This window comes from Engystomops pustulosus, chromosome 2, assembly GCF_040894005.1.
Source record: "Engystomops pustulosus chromosome 2, aEngPut4.maternal, whole genome shotgun sequence".
Lineage (NCBI taxonomy): Eukaryota > Metazoa > Chordata > Amphibia > Anura > Leptodactylidae > Engystomops > Engystomops pustulosus.
The window spans coordinates 105,158,386-105,184,257 of NC_092412.1; the positions used below are offsets into that span (position 1 = coordinate 105,158,386).

At 42.5% G+C, this 25,872-nt stretch overlaps 2 protein-coding genes across 6 annotated transcripts in view; one reads left to right on the top strand and one right to left on the bottom strand.

The window, feature by feature from the left end:
• TBC1D8 (TBC1 domain family member 8) overlaps window positions 1-15,229 on the bottom strand; it is a 52,748-nt gene extending 37,519 nt beyond the window's left edge. The window contains exons 1-2 of one of the 4 annotated variants that reach the window (XM_072135869.1): window positions 15,011-15,229; window positions 14,774-14,934 (exon numbers count right to left, since the gene is read on the bottom strand). In XM_072135869.1, coding sequence (XP_071991970.1) covers window positions 14,774-14,900 — 127 coding nt within the window. In that variant the 5' untranslated portion in view covers window positions 14,901-14,934; window positions 15,011-15,229. The other 3 variants (XM_072135867.1, XM_072135870.1, XM_072135868.1) reach the window with 3 other exon arrangements.
• Window positions 1-25,872, top strand: part of RPL31 (ribosomal protein L31) — a 435,376-nt gene that overhangs the window by 212,824 nt on the left and 196,680 nt on the right. The gene's annotated exons all lie outside the window — the stretch shown is intronic.

Sequence of the window (25,872 nt, forward strand, 5' to 3'; positions counted from 1 at the left end):
CACAATAAAAGGAACAATTCTGATGCAGAAGTGATGCAGCAACCTTGTCGCCACATTAATGCCAAATGGAAGCTAGTATAAGCCTTAGAAGAGATACAATTTACATATATTATGCAGCTCCGGGCATATGTTACCGCAATTTAAAAATGGTAGAACTCCTAAAAAAACTTCACATTTTATAGGCAGGTTTGAATATTTTTCGCACGTAAACAGTCTGTGAAATCCTAAAAATCCCAACTCATTTGGTAAATTGCATTTTGAATGCTGTTTGAGAAGCTTCCAAGTCATTTGTAAACCACACCACAACACACAGCTATTTTCAGCGGGGTGCAATTTATACTGCAAAGAGCTTTCCTTATATTTACTGTGTAATATAATCCGCCTGACACAAGACTGACTTCTGAGGTATGCGTCTATATAAAGAAAATGCAGCAAATCGTATAGTCCTAGACAAGAGACGTCCCTGGAAAAGAAACACATGTAGCTTCTCCTTCCTGATCTCTGAAATTATTAATATAAGATCTCTTAAAGGGAAATAACCAAAGATCTTAATACAAATTAGATGAATATTAGATGATGATTTCTGATGACTAGCAAACTATTAAAAATTGGTAGAAGTATCCCAAATTTTCTGATAGCAGATTTTTTTTGGGGGGGGGAGGGGTGGAGAGAGAAGAATTGTTGAAATTCACAATGTCCTATTTTTTTTTTTTACCAATAAACATACTATCTGCAGGGGTTCACACATACAGTCAACCACTGGCAACTGCCAACTATGTAAGGCTTTTGCCAATATTTAATAATTCATTCCTATCCGTAGGTGAGGAGATCAATTTGAGATTGATTAGGGTCAAATACATCTTAAAAGGACATCTACCACCAGAATCGAGCATTGTAAACCAAGCACATTTACATGCTGGTGTGTGTCCCTTCTGGCAGGATCTGCTCTTCATTTAGCTTCTTATGTCCTTGTTTTTACAAAACCAGAATGTAAGAATTATGCATATGAGCCTGCAAATGAGGCTCTGTCTCAGTAAACAGCTATGGAGCCTTAAGTCCCTTGGCTAATTTACATAATTTTTAAAGCATAAGATCCTGCACAAAACGGCATGTAAGTGTGTTTGGTTTACAATCCTTGTTCCTCGTGTCAGAATTCTTTTAGGGCCACAGATGGCACATATCTGTCACAAAACTACCTCGGTGTGCACCCACAGTAAGTCCTGGCTGCAACCTGTGTAAGCAGCGGCAGTAGGAGGGTGCTGTGCTTGTGACGTCAACCCTGCGCCTCTGTATACATACAGAGACCATTGGTGATGGGAGGCAGTGCTGGAACGGAGCACCAGAGGGAGGCAAGTTTACCGCCTTTCTTGGTTTTACAGCCCTCCACATCAAATGTGAACACGGACAACCCATTTAATGATGTTCCCCCATATTTACAGCAGGTCTGCGATATGCCATTTTAACTCAGGAATCCACTACCTGGCAGCAGGTTGTGTAGAAAAGTACTGTTCTTTCCATCATACCTTTATTATTTCTGTCCATTCTGCCATCTTCACTTTATTTCCAGTTGAATCTATATGCTCATGAGGCAGTTGGTGTGTGAATAATACACCAAGATACATTTCTTCTGTAATAAAAATACACCTTTTTGAACATTATTCTGCATGTTCTACTGAATCTTGAGATATAGGAAGCTTCTAGGAAGCACAAAGAAGTTGCTTTTGTTGGAAAAAGACTGTACTATTATTATAACACTTTATACAGTCTGTCAATAGACAAAATAAATGCTCCAGGGTTGTGAATGTGGACTTAGACACTATTTGAGCAGCAGAAGTACAACAGGAAATTTAACACTGTATGTTACTTCCTCATTCTGTGCTGTGAATAACATGAAGGCAGACATCAGGGCTGGAAGACAGCGCTTTGTATACACTGGGCTTAGCTACAGAGGAAGGCGTGACAGAAAGGAGGCCTGAAGAAACAAGGGAAAAGAAGCATCCAGGGAATTAATACTGCCTACCATCCATACATCAATGGGGGCAGGAGAAATCCAGAATATGTGTTGTACTGGTTGTTGTTCACACAGAAAATCCATTGAGACTCCATAGACAACCTTGCTGTACAGAAGGAAGTAACACAGAATTGAATGTAAAAGTACAGCACACATGATGTTAGTCACATTTTACCATGCCAGTACTGCATGTCTACACATCAGTGGTCTGCAGTAATTCCATGTATAAACAGGGCTGCCATTCTGAATGGGGGGCTACTGTGACTGCCGCAGGGGCCCAGAGTCGCAGAACGCCGCCTCCCGAATGCAGAGGCACTGCAGCGCGCAGGAGAAAGACTAGGAGTTTGGCTGTTGATTCCTGCAACTATGAGTAGATTTGTAGGGTGTCCGCAGAGCAGGACATCGCCATTCCACAAGATGTCCGGCGCTCCAGGCTGCTAATTATACACGCCTCCGCACCTCCCTCTCCCATGCTTGGTGCATGAGAGAGGGGGGGTGACGTCACAGGAGAGGGAGGTACTGGGGCGTACATAATTAGCAGCCCTACACCGGACATCTTGTCCCCGTGCTGCTAATTCTAAGTTTCTTTTCTAGGTGATCCGCACGTGCCAAGGCTGACAGAGGACAGAGCCGGGGTCAACATCAAGAGGAGTGGAGGTGAATATTTCTGATTTTTTTTCTGTTTTGTTTTTTTCTAAAACAAAACAGCCCCTACCCACTGCTATGAGGAAACTTTTTCCCAAATGATGCCAGACTACATAGCACAGAAGGATTCACGCCTGGATTCAGATAGCAGAACATTATCAGAAGGAAACTAAAGTTCAGTGCGTTCAGTATACTATAAAGAATACTGCAGTCATAATGGAATAGCACAAAACCACTGCCTCAAGTAATATCTGGATGCAATAAAAGAACCCATAGAACAGCCTGCCACGCATGAATAGTTTTTTCAGAGAATGAATCTTTATTGCACATTAGAAAAGTCAATTTGTTATGAAATCTATAGTCAGTAAAATAAGGCGGCCGATTGTCCCACTAGCACAAATCATTTCACCTTCCCTGACCGCTATCAAGATGACTTACAACTGAAAGTAAAGGGATACTACTAGTGATTCTTAGAAAGCCTAATTGATGAGTTTATGGAATAGAAAGTTAAACACAGGTTACTCTTTACTTTGGCTGCAGTTTTAGCAATTCCATCATAAACCACACTTTAAGGCCGCTTGCTCATGAGCGAGTGCAGTCCAAAAAAAAACTTCCATGCTCTGGTGGGCATGAACCAATATGCTGCATTTAGACCAGTGAAGCCAGGTTTGGTCTGAGAAAACATTGAGAGTTCAAGTTGCTAAAGTGAGAAAATCCACTAAATCTACTCCAGGTCCAAAAAACCTAAATATAGGTTGATTCGTTGGTTCTATGTAAAAAAGTGAATTAGTCTCACCGGTAATTCTGTTTCCATAAGTCCACCATGACGGCACCTGGAGGTTGCACCTTGACCTTTGGTAGGGACAGGAAGTTGCGAAAGATATAAGGCCCCTCCTCTGCCGCTGTTCCCCAGTGTCTTCCAAATAACCACCGGGGTTCCAGTAGAGAGCTAGAAGATATTAGCCAGACATCATTAATAACACAGGGCAGGGTAAATATAGCCGTCATGGTGGACTTATGGAAACAGAATTACCGGTGAGACTAATTCACTTTTTCCATTACGTCCCCCATGACGGCACCTGGAGACTTACCAGATAAATAGATTAGGGAGGGACCACAGCCTGGAGAACTTTCCGTCCAAAACTCAAATCATGGCTAGAAGGTAGATCCAGGCGGTAATGTTTTGGGAATGTCGATGTACTTGACCACGTAGCTGCCTTGCAGATCTGGGAGATGGATGCTCCCCGTTTCTCTGCCCAGGAAGTAGCCATAGCTCTGGTAGAGTGGGCTGTTATGTTTTTTGAGAGACTCACATCTTGTAGCTGGTAGGATTTAGAGATGGTCTGTTTTATCCACCTAGCAATGGTGGAACTTGATGATTTCTCTCCTTTATTTTTTCCCCCAAACTGAATAAAGAGGTTTCTGCACTTTCTGAAAGATTTGGTTCTGTCTAGATAGATTATGACAGCTCTTCTGACATCAAGGGTATGCCAGAGTGCTTCCTTCTCATTCTTTGGGTTGTTACAGAAAGATGGTAAAACGATTTCCTGACTTCTATGGAAGTCTGAGACTACTTTTGGGAGGAAAGACGTATCTAATTTTAGTACTATCTTGTCTTCCGAGATGATCAGGAAGGGTTCCTTGGAGGATAGGGCCTGCAGTTCTCCAATTCTCCTGGCGGATGTTATGGCCACAAGGAAGGAGGTTTTGAGAGATAGGTCTTTCAGGCTGCATTCCGAGAGTGGTTCGAACGGAGGCTTCATAAGGGAGTCTAGGACTAGTGATAAGTTCCATTTTGGTATCTCTGATCGGATTGTAGGTCGCAGTCTTAAGACTGCTTTCATGAACATCTTCACCCACTTGTGCTCTGCTAATGGGAAGTCAAAACAGGCGCTTAAGGCCGAAATTTGGACCTTAAGGGTGTTAGGTCTTAATCCTTTAGAAAACCCATCCTGTAAAAAATCCAGAATTTTAATGATATCCGGTTTGCCCGGAATCGGGGAAAGGTCCCCGCACCAGGATATATACTTTTTCCAGATCTTGTAGTATATTTTGTTGGTGATTGGTTTCCTGCTTGCTATTAGGGTCTGTATGACCTGGTGAGAAATTCCCTTAGCTAGGAGCAATTCCCTTTCAGGAGCCAGGCCGCTAGGTTCAGAAACTTCGGGTCTGGGTAAAGAAGAGGGCCCTGGTGTAGCAGGTCCCTTCTGTAGGGAAGGAAGATGGGTCCTGAGATTGCTAGTTTCAAGAGAAGTGGGAACCAAGGTTTCTTCGGCCAGAATGGTGCTACTAGGATCACTGTTGTCCGACTCGATAGAATTTTTTGTAAGGTTCTGGAGATTAGGGGAAATGGAGGAAAAGCATATGCTAGATTTGTCCCCCATGATTGGCTTAGGGCATCCAGTCCCATAGGGTTGTCCTTGGGTGAGATGGAAAAAAATACCTCTGTTTGAGTATTCTTTTTTGAGGCAAACAGATCTACCAATGGAGAGCCCCATTTCTGGGTTAGAGAAAGAAAAACTTCCCTGTTCAGGGACCATTCGTGTGGGTCCATCTTTTCTCTGCTCAAGAAGTCCGCTGACTGATTCTCTGACCCTTTTAGGAATACCGCTGTTAAGGAATCTAGGTGATTTTCTGCCCAGGAGAAGATCTTCTTGGTGACCTCCATCAGGTCCGAGGATCTTGTGCCCCCTTGACGACGTAGATAGGCCACAGTGGTCACATTGTCTGAGAGGATCCTGATATTCTTTACCTGGGTTTTGGGTAGCCTTTTTAGTGTTTCCCATACTGCCGATAATTCCCTTAGGTTTGAGGATTGTCTTCTCATCCAAGGGGACCATGACCCCTGAAGGTAACGGTCTGGAAGAACAGCTCCCCATCCTGAGGAACTGGCGTCTGTTTGGATGATCAGGACTGGAGTCGGATTCCATGGTATTCCCTTTTCTAGATGCTGTTGGTATTTCCACCAGTTTAGAGAATTTTTGACTTCCAGGGGAATGACCTTCTTGAAGTCTAAATGATCCAGGTTCTTGTCCCAAATTTTTAGTGTCCACGCCTGTAGTGTTCTTACATGGAACTGGCTCCATGATACACAATTTATGCAAGCTGTTAAGTGACCTAGCAGTCTCATGGCTGAACGGACGCTGCATGATTTTTTCCCCTGGAATTTGTCTATGAAGGAGGTAAGGGATTCTCTCTTGTCTTGTGGAAGAAAAGAAGTTTGGCGTCTGGAATCTAACATTACTCCTAAAAATCTTGTCTCCCTCTGGGGGTCTAGATGGGACTTTTGGAAATTTATAATCCAGCCCAGATTCTGCAGGGTTCGTATCGTCCGATCTCTGTGATTGAGAAGAGTCGGGGTCGAGTCTGCCACTATGAGGAGGTCGTCCAGATATGGAATAATTGAGATTCCTTCTTTCCTCAAAAATGCCGTCACTTCTGCCATGACCTTTGTGAAGGTCCTGGGGGCCGATGAAATTCCGAAGGGCAAGGCTCTGAATTGGAAGTGGCAGACCTTCCCTTGAGGTGATTCCACTGCGAATCTTAGGAATTTCTGATGATTCTTGTGTATGGGGACATGATAGTAGGCGTCCTTTAGGTCGATAGTGCACATTTGTGCGCCTGGAGGAATTAGTGGGGTGGCTGTCCTTACTGATTCCATCTTGAAATATTTGTATTTTATGTTCTTGTTTAGCCGCCTGAGGTTTATAATAAGTCGAAGGGTCCCATTTGGCTTTTTCACAAGAAATAAGGGGGAGTAGAAGCCCTTCTTTTCTTCTTCTTTGGGAACTGTAACAATTACCTTCATTGTTAACAATTCTTGAAGATTCTTCCATAGCTGTATTGTCATTCTCCGAGATGTTAGGTTGGAGACAAGAAATTTTTGTTGTGGAGGGGAGCTGAATTCTATCTGGTAACCTGATTTGATGATACTCAGGATCCACTTGTTTGATGTGATCGTTTCCCATCTGTGGAAAAAGAAAAGAAGACGCCCCCCTACCTGGTAGTCACTGTTTTTTTGATTGATGTGGAAGGTTGGAGAATAGATATCCTCGGCCTCTTCCACCTTTGTTGAAGGACCAGCGGCCCTGTTTTCCTCTGCCTCTGGAGTCTTTAGGATCCTTGGGATTCCGAAAGGAATAGTTTTTCTGGGGTTTCTTAATTTCCGGAAAACCTTTCTTTTTATCAGAGGCTTTTTCCAGAAGAGTATCCAGTTCAGCGCCGAACATGAAGTCTCCTGTGAATGGGATGTTGCAGAGCTTTGTCTTGGATTTTACATCCCCTCCCCACTGTCTAAGCCAAATAGCCCTACGGACTGAATTAGATAGAGCCCCTTCTTTTGCTGACAGTCTGATGTTTTCAGCTGAAGCATCAGCAAGAAAACCTGTCGCTGAACGCAGCAGCGGTATTGTTTGTAGAAGGAGATCCTTGTCCGCATCTGTTTTAAGGTGGTCTTCCAATTCTCCTAACCAAAAGAACAGAGTTCTTGCTACCGAGGTAGCAGCTATGTTAGACTTGAGGCCGAGCATGGAAGATTCCCAAACTCTACGGAGTAGGGCATCAGCCTTTCTGTCCATGGGGTCTCTTAGTTGGGAAGAGTCCTCAAATGGCAGGTCCGTTTTTTTCACCACCTTAGACACTTGGATGTCTACCTTGGGGGGGCTGTCCCAGGTTTCTGTCTCTTTGGGGTCAAAGAGTAACCTGTTCCTGAACTCTTTAGTGATGTTTGCCCGCCCCTCAGGATTCTTCCATTCCTCCTGGACAATATCTTTTAGGGTCTGATTTATGGGGAAAACCCTTTTCCTTTTGGATTTTAACCCTCCAAACAATTCGTCTTGGATGGATTTTGGCTCTACCACCTCTTCTACGTTAAGCGTATTACGTACAGCTTTAAGGAGGTTATCCAGTTCCTCATTAGAAAAAAGGTATTTTGAGGTTCCTTTATCCTCGGACACCGAGGAGACATCATCAAGCGAGTCCTTCCAAGAATAGGTAGGAGCCGCAGAGTATTTATCATAGTCCGAATCAGTGTCCTGGGATCTAAGTTTTTTAGGAGCTGGCTCTTGATATAAATCCGGATCCTGGACAAGTTCAGGTTCGGGATTTGGCTCAGGACCCAGTCCCGGTACCGGTCGGTTTAAATTGGTAAACATCATAAGAGAGGATTGGAATTCCTCCCGCATGGCCGCTTTAAGCTCATTTAACATTGACTCCTTTTCCTGTTGTAGGGCCCTGGCTAGGCATTCAGAGCATAGTGATTTTGGATACAAATCTGATAATCTTATGTTACAGGAAAGACATCTTTTTGATTTAGTAACACATTTTCCTTTTTTGGGGTCTTTGTCTTTCTTCTCCTTGTCCTTAGGTCTAGAAGAGTCGTCCTAGGACAAGGAGACAGACTATATTAAAATCTAAACAATAATGCACACCAAATTTTTATCCCTTTTAAGTAAAGTTTTTTGGTTGTACTCACGGTACCCGGGACAATGGGGGAAGAACCAAGGTCGTCCGCCATAGTAAAGGATATTTTCCACAGCTTCAGTAGTGAACTCGTTGGTGGTATAGAGGCTGACACAAAGCAGGAAGCACTTTTAAACTTCCCGCCACCTTCTAAGCCAATCAGATGGCTTCTTTAAGAGTCACGTGACCCAGCCCGGAAGTCGGGCGTACTGCGCATGCGCGAATCGGCCGGCGATACACGGCCGTCGCGCAGTACGCACCGGCGTACAGGAGGCAGTAGCTGTGGGAGGTAGCGCCCGGAAGCCGGGGGGCACCTCATCCAGGGTCCGGAGACCCATGCTCCCCTCGGCTTCAGCTCCAGGCCGCAGGAGGAGGGGAGCCAGGACACGTCCCGCAAGACGTCCAGCCAGGAAGGGAGGTACAGCCCCCGCTCGCGGCCCGTCCTGGGGGGGTTTCTAATTTCATCCCTCCCCCCCCCCCCCCAAGGGGATAGACGAGGTCTCGCAACCCTGACCCTTGGTAGGGACAGGAATACACTGGGGAACAGCGGCAGAGGAGGGGCCTTATATCTTTCGCAACTTCCTGTCCCTACCAAAGGTCAAGGTGCAACCTCCAGGTGCCGTCATGGGGGACGTAATGGAAAGAATAATTTATATTTAAAATAAAAATATATTTCATTTCTAATCTTATGCTTGTAAAAATTTAATAAGGGTGTGGCCAAATATTCCAGGAGCCATGTGCAGAATCCTTAGTAGGCAATAAGCGTTCTCGGCACTGCATACCCTAAATCCCATTAGCAACCCTAATAAAGACCTAATAAAGTGCTCCATGACAACGTGGCCAAGTTTTAAAGCATGAATAATAAATTTAAAAGCAAAAAAACAACTTCAACATTTTATAAAATCCGGCTGAAGATTAAAAAGGCTAAAGCACATACAATATATAACAAAAAAGCTAAATTTTAAACGTATGACAGCAGTAACCATTTTCCATCTCCTGATCCTTGTATGGAACATAACAGGAACTAGGCACTCCAGACTGGAGTGTTCCTTGGCTCATTGACATTACATTTCTTCGAACATAGTTTGAAAAAACAACCATATAAACATATAGAGATAATAGTAACGGCCCAGGTCAGGCTATGAGAAAATCACCACAGATGTAGCAGATAACAAGCACAAATAATGTAGCAACACTAGCTACTTTTTGCGTATTATCTGGAGATCACTTATTATTTGCTTCGCAAAAAAGTACACATGTGAATCCTGTCTATTAAAGAACATGAGCCCAGCTCTCCAGAGCTATACTGAGCCATGGTAGCGATTCATCCTAATTCTGGTCCTCCATTCAGCAATGTTGCACATGATAACAACACATTTACCATTTATTAAAGAGGAAGCTTGGAGGCATCTGTAAATATTAAAAAATAATCTTTATCTCAAAAAAGATCCTGTGGTATGTGGACATCAAATTCATATTTATTACATATGATTTTTAGATAACAGCAGTACTTGTACTTTGTTCACTGCAGGTTTGTTTTGACATTTACTATGACAACTGATTCTTTATATTATTACACATGAACGTTAACCAATGTGAAACAGGAAAAAGGATGGATAGATATATTTAGATAGATGATAGAAAGAGTATAGGGTCCAGAAATAGTGACAAAAGGTTCAGCATTTACACTAGGACTGGAGGAAGGGATTAAGAATGACAGATCTTTAATATGTAGCTAATTGGACAATGACCTGTACAGTTATTTAATAGACTACATGAGCTATTCACTTGTTAATGCATCATCTGTTAGAAAGGTTAAAGTTTTTGAGTTCCATAGTCGATAGCATTTGCTTTAGGAAGCTGTAGCCATGAACCCACAACATAGAGTCAAAGAAGATCACAATGGAAGTGAAATGGAACATTCATAGGCTGAAAAAAAATTCATCAGAGATCTAGTGGAAACGTTATGACTTAGCAAATAGAGATGAGCGAGTATACTCGTCCGAGTATACTGCTCGGTCGAGTATTAGCATACTCGGACCGGCTCGTTACTCGGACGAGTATCTCGCCGGCTCGAGTTCGAGCATTAAATTAATAAAAGACACAGAAGAACAGTGTTTACACTGTTCTTCAACACATAACACATGTTTCCAGATGTAATTGTAAGAATACATTAATAAAACACTATTCTTCACTTTACAGGTGTTCGCGCGTGTCTCCCGCTAAGTTCGGAGATGTGCGCCGAACATCAGCAATGTAAAGAATAGTGTTATTTGAATGTGTTCTGCAATGTGCACTTAAATGCTCGTGTTTTCACTGTTTTTATTCTATTCTTCACATTGCTGATGTTAGCGCGTATCTCCAAACTTAGCGGGAGACATGCGCGAACATCTGCAAAGTGAAGAATAGAATAAAAATAGTGCAAACTGTGAAAACAAGAGCATTTAAGTGCAGAACACATTCAAATAACACTATTCTTCACATTGTTGATGTGCGCGCACATCTCCGACATTATCGGAAGACTTGTGCTAACATCTGCAAAGTGAAGAATAGAATAAAAACAGTTAAAACAGTGAAAACAGTGAACACAGGACCATTTAATTGCAGAACACATTGAAAGAACACTATTCTTCACATCCAGATGTTCGGCGCACATCTCCTAACTTAGCGGGAGACACGCGCGAACACCTATAAAGTGAAGAATAGTGTTTTTTTAATGTATTCTTACAATTAAAACATCTGGAAACATGTGGAATGTGTTATTATTTACTGTTCTTTTAATGTGTTGTGTTAGTGAAAAAATGCTCGGGTCTCCCATTGACTTTAATGGGGCTCGTTATTCGGTACGAGCACTCGAGCATCGGGAAAAGTTCGTACCGAATAACGAGCACCCGAGCATTTTAGTGCTCGCTCATCTCTATTAGCAAATCAATAGCATGGTATATTTGGGGAAAAAAGGAAAGCACTGGTGAGCTCAGGAACTCAAATAGGCCTGGACGTCCACAAAGGACAACAGCGGTGGATGATAGCAGTATCCTTACCATGGTGAAGAGAAACCCTTCACAACATCTATCCGAGCAAAGAACTGTCTCTAGGGTCTATCCAAGTCTATCATAGAAAGATGACTTCATGGGAGCAAATACAGAGGGTTAACCACAAAGCAAAAACCATGAACTGGTCTCAAACATAGAATGTCCAAATTACGCTTTGCTAAATAACATTTTAATTAAGCGGCCCAGTTCTCTAGCAGCATACACGAAGATCAAACTGCACCACGCAGGAAAGTGTTGAAAAAAGCTTTTGACAATAGGCGCTGCGGATCCCAAGCCTGTGGCAACCTCGGTGCAGTTCTCCGCCTGTCAGAGACCGCAAAAGACCCTAGGAAAAAGGTAGAAGCTTCTACATTGTTTCCTCACTGCATAGAGCTGAAGTTGTGCTATGCAGTACATATAGGAGCCGGCAGTGGTCAAGTAATCACCAGATCCAAAGGCATTATATCTGCCCCACAGGGCTCAATAAAGCCTTTTCAGTCCTTGTCATTATGGGATTAATGAGGATTCTTATTTTATTAAGACACTTTTCTCTGTTTTTTTAAAACAGTTTTAGGGCTTCTGATACTGGTACATTTTACTGTATATCAGGACTCAGGAACAACATATTGTATATGAAGGATTATACTGTGTAGGGGGGAATAGTTGGATATTATACTATTAGGAGTTATGCAGTGGGGGGCTCGCCTGCAGCAACATGGGATACCAAAAAAAATGCCCTTTCACTGTGAGTAATACAGTGTGGGAATACCATAGGAGACATAATGATGTGTGGAGGACTCATGGGAAGGCACTATAAGGGTTCATTCACATGGCCGTCTGCGGGGACATACATGCGGACGCAAATTTGCTGCATCATGTACGCCCCCATAGATGGCAATAGCGGCACGGCGGTGATACGGTGCCACACATGTGTGGCACCTATCCGGGCTGCACACCTCAAAAAGATAGAGCATGGTCTATCTCTCTATGAGTGTGCGGCCATGTGCCGCTGTTTTCTATGGAGGGAGGAGGAGCCATCTCCTCCTCCTCTCCAGCACACGGCGGGCATACCGCGTGTAAATGCACCCTTGTACTGTATGAGGGCACAAAGGCAGATTGGGATTGATCCAAGGGATTTTTTTTGTTCTCTGTTCTGCGCATTAGTTAACAGGGCCCAGTCTTACCTTATTAAAGAGATCATGATCAAGACACATCGCGTCGAAACGCGTTGATCCTTATATTGGCTGTACTTGTCTGCATGAATTTTATTGAATAAAGGAAGATTTTGATATTGGACCGTCTCCGAGTGTGGTAAAGAGTTCTGGATTCCATACCTTTATTTCCAGTTTTTCCTAGTTACATCCTTGAAATAGACCCTACTAAAAATGTGATGTTCTTGATGTGTATCTACCTTACCTTTCTCATACTTCTTAGGCTGAACACGTAAAAACGACTGTATGCTACAAATGCCATACCATTGTGCTACAGGTAGTATATGGCCCCATGTATTTCAATGGCCGATACGTCCATCCATTTTGATGGACGTATTGGCCACAGTGTCAGACTTCTCCCTATGGAGAAAGGAGCGATGAACAGCTCTTATCCCTCCTGTAGTCGGCACACAGCTGTAGCCTGGGTGTGCATACGTTTAGAACTGGTCTTGTATGGCATTTTTCTAATATGATTAAAATCTCAAGCTGCAGGGCAATGATGCTTAATGTAAGAAAACAGAGCTAATACTGTGAGGTCAGCAGTAACAGGACATTATTCTGATATATACACATAAAAGAAGATTGGAACTAAGTTAAAGCACACAGATGACTACACACACCAAAGCAATAATAGGCTAATGGACTGTCATAAACCACCTCTATTATTCACTAATTAAAGTCTATTGAACCATTTACAAGGGAATTTATGTCAGAACCATCACAAGATCAAAGACAATTCAAAATATGGGGTAAAAGATGAAGGAACAGAGACAAAGGCTTTATATAGAGCTCCTAGAATAAGAGAGGGAAGAAACCCCTACAGTGCCATCAGACACATGTGACACAGAGATATCCCTTATAGAAAGTACTTGCCAGGATGAGAACGAAATGTTTCTTATAAAAACAAAGCAGGCAACTACCGTAGTAACACAACATAGGCAACATAGAATACACAAAAGATATGCTAAACACAATTTATAAAAATTATGAGCATGCAGCTCAAAATGAGCAAAGCAAGTTAAATCATAGATTCCAAAATTGACCAAACAAAAAGACTCCTCCAAGGTTTAAAAATGTGTTGCAGACCTTTATCCTATGCCACCACGAGTGGAGGTGGCATGAAAGAGAAAATAATTGCAATTGCTGTCAGTTTGCAAATAATTGTGATTATTTCAGGACTTGTACACCAAAAACCTGACCTACAATTCCTGACAAATGGCTCCCAGTGACTACAAGGGGACCTGTTACTATAACAATGCAGTGTAACCTGCAGGCAGCGTCCGCTCTTCCAAAGTTTTGTGAAAATGTGCAGAGAACAGTCATATTTTACCCAAGATGAATTACTTTTAGAGGCTGCAGGATACGCAAGTGTCACTTCAGAAAGCGTCGTATTACAGATAAGAATTTCATCTTTCAAATCGCATCAGGCTTGTGGTTCAGTTAGATACAGGTAGTTAAAGGGCTTGTCCGGGGACACCAAGTTAGTACCTTATCCACAGGACAGGGGATAACTTGCTGATGGGTGGGGGTCTCAGTGGTGGGATCAGAAGAATAGGGATCCTTTGTACCATCTATCTGTCAGCGTTATAAACAAATACAGCAGGTGGCTGCTCTATTCATGTGGGTTACAAATGGACACATGGGTACATATTCTCGTGTTCCCTGGGGGTACCCAAATCAGCATATTAGACCCTGTCCTATTGATAGGTTATAACTTGTTGTCACTTTTAAAGAAACAGGTGATAAGATCTGAAAGATAAGACAAAATAAGAGGACAGATAAAAGAATACAAAAAGCATGTTACTAGATTCTATAGAATCAAAAATAGAGGCGGCTGAAGTGGCAATTCCCCTGCAGCCTCTAAACTTGACTAATTTCAGGTATCTGCTCATTTTTATATGTCTTTGGAGGAGCTATCACATATAATAGGGGATCCTAGAAAGGTCATCCCATACACAACCCGGGTGCTAGTAGTTTAATGGGATAAAATCTGGTTGCGCCATTTCTTTAAATAAAACATTAGGCACCTTACTGATCTTTTTCCATTCTGCAGTAGTCTCTTCATTTACAATTTAATATTTTTGATCACTTTCTCGTTTACAATAGATGCCTTACACGTAGGTAAATAGTTTGGCGCCCCTCCTTACACATGTGTTAAGACTGGTGTAAGTCATGCTGGAATTATGGCCCAAATTTGTCTGACTGAATTACATCTACGCCAGGTCCTGCTATAATCTGTGGGCTAGGGCATCCCCATATGGCCCCTGTCCATTTTTCCAAAAAGAGAGAGTGTGGTAGTAAACAAATGAAAAGCTTGCTACACAACAATAGAAAGATCATCAATAATAATAATAATAATGGCCCAGAAGCCGGAGCAGGTGGGCCTGCAGTCTATGGCCTGGCTATGCACTCACCGGTGAACTTGGCCGCGCCGTCCCCATGTCCGCGGCGCCGCTGCAGGATGAAGTACTGGTTGGACTTGTGGGTGACCCATAACCGCAGCGCGTTCTTCAGCAGAACCTCCTCCGGCTTCAGCCACATCTTGTGTGTGCGGCTGCTACTCCCGCCTCATGTCCTGCTGTCAGGGGGGACAGAGAGCCGTCAGCATCAGCTACAATCAGGCCTCCTCCAGAGACACCCCGCACACCTACCCGCACTGCCTGACATGCACGGCGCCTGCCGGATCTGTGTTGTCCCTGTACACACTACACATACAGTTCCGGCATCCAGAGAGGAAGTTCATCCCCAGCCAGCCCTATACGGAGCTCTCTTCCCATCCTGGGCTGGCCGCATCTGGAGGGCTCCAGCCGCAGGGAAAGGCTGCCCCTGCCGGAAGGACGATCCCTTCTCCTCTGCACATCACAAGACTCAACGCATTTCTTCCAGTTTCCTCATAACAGGAGGATCCTTTTTTATTTATGATATACCTCTAATTTATTCTGGAGAATAATACATATACCAGTTCCTAGGGGTTATCTCTGGACCTCATGCACACATCCGGATTTTTCCCTTTCAGTATTTACGAACCATAAGACACTGGTATGCAACCGTATGTGATCTGTATCCACCTGCTCAGAACTTGTGTGTGCCATAGACTTTTATGGGACTGAACAGGTTCAGATCTAGAAAAGAATAGGACATGTTCTATACATGTGGACCATATATTAACCCCTTAAGGACGGAGGGTTTTTCGGCTAATTTCTCGCTCTCCAACTTCAAAAATCCATAACTTTTTCATTTTTACGTGTACAGACCTGTGTGAGGGCTTATTTTGTGCGTAACAAATTTTACTTTCCCGTAATGTTATTTATTTTAACATGCCGTGTACTGCGAAGCTGAAAAAAAATTCCAAATGTGGAAAAATTGAAAAAAAACCGCACGTGCGTCACGTTCTTGTGGGCTCAGTTTTTACGACTTTCACTCTTCGCTCCAAATAACACGCCTACTTTATTCTTTGGTTCGGTGCGATCGCGGTGATACCAAATTTATATAGGTTTTATTGTGTTTTAATACATTTTCAAAAATTAAACGAATGTGTACAAAAAAGAAAAAAAATTTTTTGCCATCTTCTGACGCTAATAACTTTTTCATACTTTGGCGCACGGAAATGTGTGAGGGGTCATTTTTTGCGAAATGAGGCGACGTTTTCATTGCTACCATTTTGAGGTCTGTGCGACATTTTGATCATTTTTTATTTCATTTTTTATGTTATGTAAAAAGGTGTAAAAGTCGCATTTCGGACATTTGGGCGCCATTTCCCGCCTCGGAGGTCACCACCGGCCGTAACCGTTTTTATATTTTGATAGATCGGGCATTTTGGGACGCGGCGATACCTAATATGTCTGTGATTTTTACTGTTTGTTATGTTTTATATCCGTTCTAGGGAAAGGGGGGTGATTTGAACTTTTAATATTTTATAAATTTTTTTTATTTTTTAAACTTTTTTTTTCTTTTTTTTTTCACTATTTTTTAGACCATCTAGGGTACATTAACCCTAGATGGTCAGATCGCTCCTACCATATACTGCAATACTACAGTATTGCAATATATGGCATTTTTGCAGGTCATACATTACAATGAGCCACTGGCTCATTGTAACGAACCTGCATAAACCATGTAGCCTCGTGTCAAAAGAAGACCCGAGGCTACCATGGTAACCGATCGCCGCCCCCCGATGACGTTCGGGGGCGTGGCGATCGAAAAAAAGATGGCGGCGCCCGCGCGCCGCCGTCTTTTAAACGCCGCCCGCGACTTTGCGGGCGGCGTTTAGAGGGTTAATAGCCGCAATCGGTGCAAGCACCGACCGCGGTTATTAGCGGTGGGGGTTTTGTGCAAAATGCAAAAACCCCCACCTCTGTATGAAGAGGACTCAGCCCGTGAGCCCTCTTCATACATCCCTTATACCTCTGCGCCGTAGAGCTACGGCGCAGAGCGTTAAGGGGTTAAATATCTATATATATACGGATTGCATATGGAGTGGAGGGATATATTTGGCACTCTTTTAGAGAGCCATATTTTACATTATACTCTATGGTACTATGTTCCAGGATCCATTTTTGCAGATGGCACGCAGCCCAAAAATCTTTACATGTACTTGAGGCCAAGGGTTGAATTCATACCTCCTCTGCCAAAAAAAAAATCCAGACGTACACGCTGAACATGTGCATAGATTTATACATTCAATTGGAAGCATCCGTTTTGCTTCCACCTGCCCAGTATATATTGCATTCAACAAGAAATATTGGATGGCAGTCTGCACTATATTATCCTGCTTTCTGCTGGATGGTGCAGTTGAGGCCACTAGAAGCTACTGGACATAGATGCACCTGTATGGCGCCTCTGCTGAGCATACACTGAATGTGTTTGCTCAATGTCCAAGTATGTTACAGTTGCATTACTTCCGAGACACCCTGAACCTGCATTCAACACAAATGCTCGGCCCAATGGAATATGTGTTTCCACTGAAACACATGCAATCAGTAACCAGCACCCAGAGTTTTGAATTAAAAGAAAACAGATACCTACTGTTGAGAAATATCATGGAGGGTAGCTGCTCCTCCTCTTTTTTCATTCCTAGTGAAAAAAACTGCATCTGAAAAACTGAATGTGTGAACGCACTCAGAGGGGGATATTTATCATACGCTGGTGCTCGTGCGCCAGCGTATGATCGCCCCACCGCTGCAAATTCGCAGCCCAATACATCAAGAGGCTTCTGCGTATGAAAAGTCACCGGCAGCAGCGAATGCGCAGGGACAGTAACGGCCCACTCCCTTCCGGCCGTGCCCCCCCCCCCGCTCGGCCGCGCCCCCCTTTTCATGCCCCACTGGCGTGAAGGTGGCGGATTGGGGAAAATAATCGCAAAAGCTAGCAATAAGCTAGCATTTGCGATTATTTCAGGGCCTCTGCGCCACTGGCGGTGCACAGAGGTCCTGATAAATATCCCCCAGAGTGTCAATTAGTTTCCGTTTTTTATTTTATAACCATCCATTTCCCAGCTTGGTCCACTAGAAGTTGCATTGAAACTCTGGAATGTAAAATCAGAGCATGCTCAGTATGAAAATGGATGATTAACCCCTTATCACCGACACTAGTTTTCAGCTCAATGACCAGACTCGATTTTTCAAATCTGACATGTCTCACGATAATTGGTTATAACTTTGGAACGCTTTAACATATCCTGGTGATTTTGAGAATGTTTTCTCGTGACACATTGTACTTCATGTTAGTTATAAAATTTAAGTGATAAGTTTTGCGTTTCGTTCTGAAAAAAAGTGAAAATTTGGCAAAAGTTTGTAAAAATTCTTCATTTTCCAAGTTTGAAATGTTCTGGTTTCCAGACAGGAAGTAAAACTACCCAAAAAGTTTGATAATTAACATTTACAGAATATCTGCTTTATGTTGGGATGATAATTTATGCTTCCGGTCACTTTTCTAGGATGTTATGAGGCGCAGAACTTTAGGTGCGATTTTTCTTATTTTCATGAAAATTGCCATAACTCACATTTTGAGGGACAACTCGGCTTCCAAGTGACTTTGAGAGGCCTAAATAATAGTAAAACCTCATAAATTACCCCACTATAGAAACTTCACCCCTCAACATATGTAAAACAACTTCTATTAAGTTCATTAACCCTTTAAGTGTTTCACATGGGTTAAAAAATATGGACCTGCGATTTAGAAACTATGGAATTTTTTTGGAAATACATTCATTTAGGCCAAAACTGACATTTTCAGAATAAATTAAATGATGAAACGCACTGCAACGCTTGATGCCCAATTCCTCCCGAGTTTACTGATACCCCATATGTGGTGGTAAACTGCTGTACGGGCGCACGGCCGAGCATAGAATGAATGGAGGCGCCGTCCACAGCAGATTTGTATTGTCACATTGTACGACCTATAAATTTTTATTTTTTTTGGTAATGCGATCATATGAGGGCTTATTTTTTATGGGATGAGATACAATGTATAAATAATTTATTTTGGGAGTCTAAAGCTTATTCATGAGATTTTATTAACTATTTCAAGGGGGACACAAACAAAATCATCAATTTTTATTTTGGATTGTGAGCATCCCCCGCTCACCGTAACGTAAAAATAATATTTTATCTTTATTCTCTGGTTCACTACGATTGCGGTGATACCTCATTTATATAGTTTTTCTTATTTTGCTCAATTTTCCTGAGCAAAACCAATATTGGAGAAAATCGCATTGTTTTTACTATTGACAAGTTTTCAGGGCCATAACTTCTGTATTTTTCTGTTGTCAGATCTGGTTGAGGGCTTATTTTTTGCGAAAACAGTTGTTCTTTTCAGTCGTATCATATTAGTTACCGTAACTTTTTTTGATCACTTTTTAGAACATTTTTTGTGATGGTGTTTGATGAAAAATTGTATATTATGGGAAGTTTTTCGAGTTTTTTTTTTACGTAGTTCACCGAGCGGGTTCAATATTGATTTAGATATATTGTACAGATTAATACGGACGCGGTGATACCTCATTTATATAGTTTTTCTTATTTTGCTCAATTTTCCTGAGCAAAACCAATATTGGAGAAAATCGCATTGTTTTTACTATTGACAAGTTTTCAGGGCCATAACTTCTGTATTTTTCTGTTGTCAGATCTGGTTGAGGGCTTATTTTTTGCGAAAACAGTTGTTCTTTTCAGTCGTATCATATTAGGTACCGTAACTTTTTTTGATCACTTTTTAGAACATTTTTTGTGATGGTGTTTGATGAAAAATTGTATATTATGGGAAGTTTTTCGAGTTTTTTTTTTCCGTAGTTCACCGAGCGGGTTCAATATTGATTTAGATATATTGTACAGATTAATACGGACGCGGTGATACCTCATTTATATAGTTTTTCTTATTTTGCTCAATTTTCCTGAGCAAAACCAATATTGGAGAAAATCGCATTGTTTTTACTATTGACAACTTTTCAGGGCCATAACTTCTGTATTTTTCTGTTGTCAGATCTGGTTGAGGGCTTATTTTTTGCGAAAACAGTTGTTCTTTTCAGTCGTATCATATTAGGTACCGTAACTTTTTTTGATCACTTTTTAGAACATTTTTTGTGATGGTGTTTGATGAAAAATTGTATATTATGGGAAGTTTTTCGAGTTTTTTTTTTACGTAGTTCACCGAGCGGGTTCAATATTGATTTAGATTTATTGTACAGATTAATACGGACGCGGTGATACCAAATATGTACGTGTTTTGTGTTTTATATACTTTATTTGCATTTTATGTGTTACTGGGGAGATTATGGGACTTTTATTTTATTTATTTATTTAATTATATTATAAAAAGATTTAATTTTTTTTTTTTTACTTTTTTACATTTTCTACTTCTTGGCTTGAATAAGCGATCATCCGATCGCTTATTCAAGCCTTTACACTGCAATACACTTGTATTGCAGTGTATAGTGTAAGTAACTGAGCATGCCGCGCATGCTCAGTTACTTACAGCCGGGTCCTGCCAGGAAGGCAGGACCCGGTGAGAAGAGGAGCCGACAGCCCCGGGTCACTCGTCGGAACCCGGGGCAGCGGCAGGAGGGATCGGATCCCCCGGTAAGCACACCGGGGGGGTCCGATCCACGGGGGACACACTTGCACGCCGCGGTCATGCTTGACCGCGGCGTGCAAGGGGTTAAACACCCGGGATCGGAGTTTTTCCGATCCCGGGTGTTAGTGCCGGGTCTGGGCTGTAATATCACAGCCCGACACCGGCACTATAATAACCCGATGTCCCGAAATCTTCTTCTGATGCGCCGCCGTAGAAAGGCGTCGCATCAGAAGAAGTACCCTTAATGACCGCCGTAGAATCCCGATAGGGCGGTCATTAAGGGGTTAATGGAGCAAACTGATACACATCAAGACTAGCCATTTAAAGGAAATCTATCATCAAAGTCAAGCATGATAAACCCTTGACCCTTACTCATAGATCCAGGCACAGTGACTGTGGTAATCTTCTTATATCAGTTATCCATGGCCTCCTTCCTTCTAAAATCAAGTTTTACAATAATAATAATGAGCCTGAGGGGCTACCCTTGTCCCATCTTTAATCTGGCTTTAGAGGCTGTTACAGTCTCACCCAGCCCGCTGCTACCTCAGCACTTGTGCAGTGAGCTGCCATAAAGCAAAACTGTCTCCAGGAATGTCATTTTTAGCTGGTGACAGGTTGCAATGCTGTTGTTTATGCTATGCTGATTTTTAAAAATACCTTTGTCAGCATTTTGAATTATATGTTTAGTTTATAATAGTTTATTTCACATTACATGGCTCCCTGTCAGTAGCATGTGGTGAGTCCCTGGGGAGGGGCAGCTGCAGGCTGTGTGTACCCGTGTCAATCTCCTCCACACTCATCCAATTCCCTCCCCAGATTTACTCACCCGGTCCTGTTGCGATTCCGCGGTGCGTTGTCTGACGAGTATTCGGGTCTGCCGCGAAGATCGTGCGTCCAATTTCCTGCATGTGTTGCTTCGGCGCAAAAAGGACATATTCAGGAAACCCGACAGAATCGTGATCCACGGACCCTTAGTAAATGAGTCCCATTGTAGTTGCCCCTCTCCTGGAACTCATCACATGCTGCTGACAGGGAGCCAGGAAATGTGAAATAATCTATTATAAACTACTGAATCGGTTCAGAATGCAGACAAGGGCAGGTTCACTTTAAGAAATCAAACATTTCTTAACATCTCATGCAACATTTTGATACAAACTTGTAAACTTAAGAAGGAAGAGGAACTCTTGTAGGTTGAGTTAGTGTTATTCAGTAAAATCTTCAATTGGTGTTCACCATTTGAAGACATTCTGCACAAATTCCACAATGAATGGCAAAATTTCACAAGTGTAAATGAGTTCCAAAACACGCCTAGTAATAAATCTGCTCATATACTTATTTTCTGTGAAAGCTCAAGTGAGCAAGACCTTACCATTGAGGCAAGGTAGACCATTCGATCTATTAGACAAATTGGTTGTATATCTGCAATGCATTGATTTCACATATTGATTATTAGCCATCAATGGAATTTTGGAGCAGGTAGATAATCCCACAAGGATTCCATTCCAGCCTTTATCTAGTCAATTCATGCATTAATCATTGTAAAATCATCTTTTTATTATGTAAATGAGGCTGGGCACATGGAGAAAGTGATGTGGCCCGTTCCCCCTCTCCTCCCCCTGCTCATGTCTCTGTAATGTACAGTAAGGCATTGCTAGTGCTTCTGCCTTATCTGCTGCCTGTGAGAGAGACAGTCATCAGCTAGATGTCAGATAGAAAAACAGACAAGAACCTGACATACTCTCTTCTCCCATAGACATGGCTGCATCCTGGAGCAGTTGTATCTCATACACATACAGGCTGCAGGGGACGCGGGCTCTAGAACCAGCTGAAGGATTGTATAGAAGTAAAATGATTTAAGGAATAATCAAAACATGATTAATATTGAGCATTACATGCCCTTTTGGTACCTGTCATCACTGACAAATGCCCTTCGTGATGACAGGTCTCCTTTAACAGTTTACAATACACAATCACCTAAAAATAATGGTGTCCACAAACCTGAGATGTGACTTAATAAAACTTAATAATAGTCATCCAATGATCACTGGTGATATTTTCATCAGATAATCCTACAAAATGAAATTAGTGTAGGTAATGCTTTCCTGTTAGCTACACTATACCATTTACCAAAATTGAAAGTTCTCTCAAAGAAGATGGCCAGTATGAGGAACATGAAAATTCCAGAGTGAATCCTTAAAGGTTACCTGTCATCAGGATTTGACATTTCTACCTGATAAAAGGTTCCCATAGGCGTGAAAAGTTAGGTTAAGTCGTGGCTGCAGTACATGCAATACATTCTATGTATGGAGCTTACAATTGGCATCGAATTATATAACAATACATGAAATCAAAAAGCATAAATGTATATTTATGGTTTAAGCCATACAGTATGAGTTAAAGAAATATTTTTGTGCTTCTTGTGTTGCGTAGTATGCCACCTGGTGGTAGTACATAGTCAATATTTGTTTTATATTTTTGTGTCAAAAGAAGCAGTCAATAGTTTGACAGCAATGACCAAACTTTAGTCAATCTTCCTGAATATACTATAGAGAATTACTGTGGGTACTGACAGTTTTATCCTCATGTAGGCATATGCCATGTGTATAGCAAATAGCTTCCCCATGTATCTGTACCAACAAGACCAATAATCAATCAGTGAGGCAAACAATTGTTTTTAGATTAAGATTACTCCATAGTTCTTGGTATGGACTGAGTGTATCCTAAAGTATCACATGGAAAAAATGGGGGACATTTATCATAGCCGGCGATCCATGCTCACAGTGTATGATAATGGAGCTGCCCACTCACCGCAGTAGTTACATCAAGATGCTTAGACCTCTTGATGTAATTGCCGGGCTACTGCACCACCAGTCAAGACTGTGCCAGGCCTAACTTTTGTGTAAAAACAAGCATAGTTTTGTGTAAAAACCTGCAAAACTTCCGGAAGTGAATGTTTGCAGGCTTTAGAGGGTGTGCAAGTAGTAATTGTGAATATTTTAGTGCTTCTAGGCCAGAAAACTAGAAGTACTGATAAATCTCCCCAATGTCTTTAACTGTCCTATTCATGTATCCTTTTTTTTTAATCGGACTATAAGACGCACCCCAGATTTAGGCTTCCAAAAAAGGAAAAATATATTTTACACCAATTAAAATATCCCTGTTGGTCGCACTAAGGCACAGCACACACAGCCCTGCTACATCCATACATTTACACAGACAGCTCTACTTCATCCATACATTAACACACACAGCTCTGCTTCATCCATACATTTACACACCCAGCTCTGCTTCATCCATACATTTAAACACACAGCTCTAGTTCATCCATACAGTTACACAGACAGCTCTACTATACACATGACGACACACACAGCTCTGCTATACACACACAGAACCCTTCCCCTCTTCCTCTAACCCTGTCCCAGCGCAGCATGTCCCCATTCTCAGCAGTATGTGGTGATGTAAGAAGCATGTGATCAGTCAGGTCCTGTTGGTCACCCGGGAGAGGGGAGAGCAGTCCGAAGGCTCCTCTCTGGGAGATCGGTTGCAGCTCATTATCAGGACATCACCCGATATCCCTTACAGCGGTCAGGAGGGTCTGGCAGTGCTGGATCCTCCTGACCTTCGGTCTATAAGATACAGGCATTTTTAGCAAGATTTTTTTCTTGCTAAAAAGTGCGTCTTATAGACCAAAAAATATGGTACTTCCAACTTAATGAGCCATTATTATTTATAATAATGGAGAAGTACATAAATACATAACCAGAACAAAGCTTAGTACATAAACACACCATCATAAAGGAGCTCAAAATATAAATACATTCCTAGAACCCAGCTTTGTAGAGAAACACAGAACCAGGACCAATTCCCGGTCACTATATATAACCGCGACCTATGTCTCGGGTTGCGGGCTCACCCGTGTTCCTGTCTGTGTCCCAGCGCCATGCAGCTCCAACTTACCCGCCCTCGCTCCTGTTCCTGGTCTGGCGGTCGGCAGGCTTCAGAAGATTTTGTGCCTTGAGAAAGCTTTGTTCCTGATGCCCTGTGCTCTTGTTCTGAATTCCCGCAGTTACCCCTGTTCCTTCTGCTGCCTGCCCAACCTTCTGCCTATCCCCGACTACGATTCTGCTCAATATCTCTGTACCTCACCTTGGCCGCCACCACGGACAAAGTCACGCCTGTGGAACGACCTGGTGGTACCACGCCGCCAACAAGTCCAACCTGCTTGGCGGTGGGCTCTGGTGAAAACTGGGTAATAATAATAATTCTTTATATAGCACACACAGATTACGCAGCGCTGCAGAAACCATGGGGCTCACAATCTAAACAACCTAGCAGTATGGTTTTTTTTGGAGTGTGGGAGGAAACCGGAGTACCCAGAGGAAACCCCGCAAACATGGAGAAAATATACAAACTCTTTGCAGATGTTGACCCGGGTGGGATTTGAACCCAGGACCCAGTGCTTACGTTGGCTTATATCATCGTCGATGGTGGTCCACTACCCCTGGTGCCTGACATTTATCTATATATATATACACTCACCGGCCACTTTATTAGGTACACCTGTCCAACTGCTCGTTAACACTTGATTTCTAATCAGCCAATCACATGGCGGCATGTAGACATGGTCAAGACAATCTCCTGCAGTTCAAACCGAGCATCAGTATGGGGAAGAAAGGTGATTTGAGTGCCTTTGAACGTGGCATGGTTGTTGGTGCCAGAAGGGCTGGTCTGAGTATTTCAGAAACTGCTGATCTACTGGGATTTTCACTCACAACCATTTCTAGGGTTTACAGAGAATGGTCCGAAAAAGAAAAAACATCCAGTGAGCGGCAGTTCTGTGGGTGGAAATGCCTTGTTGATGCCAGAGGTCAGAGGAGAATGGGCAGACTGGTTCGAGCTGATAGAAAGGCAACAGTGACTCAAATCGCCACCCGTTACAACCAAGGTAGGCAGAAGAGCATCTCTGAACGCACAGTACGTCGAACTTTGAGGCAGATGGGCTACAGCAGCAGCAGACCATACCGGGTGCCACTCCTTTCAGCTAAGAACATGAAACTGAGGCTACAATTTGCACAAGCTCATCAAAATTGGACAGTAGAAGATTGGAAAAAAGTTGCCTGGTCTGATGAGTCTCGATTTCTGCTGCGACATTCGGATGGTAGGGTCAGAATTTGGCGTCAACAACATGAAAGCATGGATCCATCCTGCCTTGTATCAACAGTTCAGGCTGGTGGTGGTGGTGTCATGGTGTGGGGAATATTTTCTTGGCACTCTTTGGGCCCCTTGGTACCAATTGAGCATCGTTGCAACGTCACAGCCTACCTGAGTATTGTTGCGGACCATGTCCATCCCTTTATGACCACAATGTACCCAACATCTGATGGCTACTTTCAGCAGGATAATGCGCCATGTCATAAAGCTGGAATCATCTCAGACTGGTTTC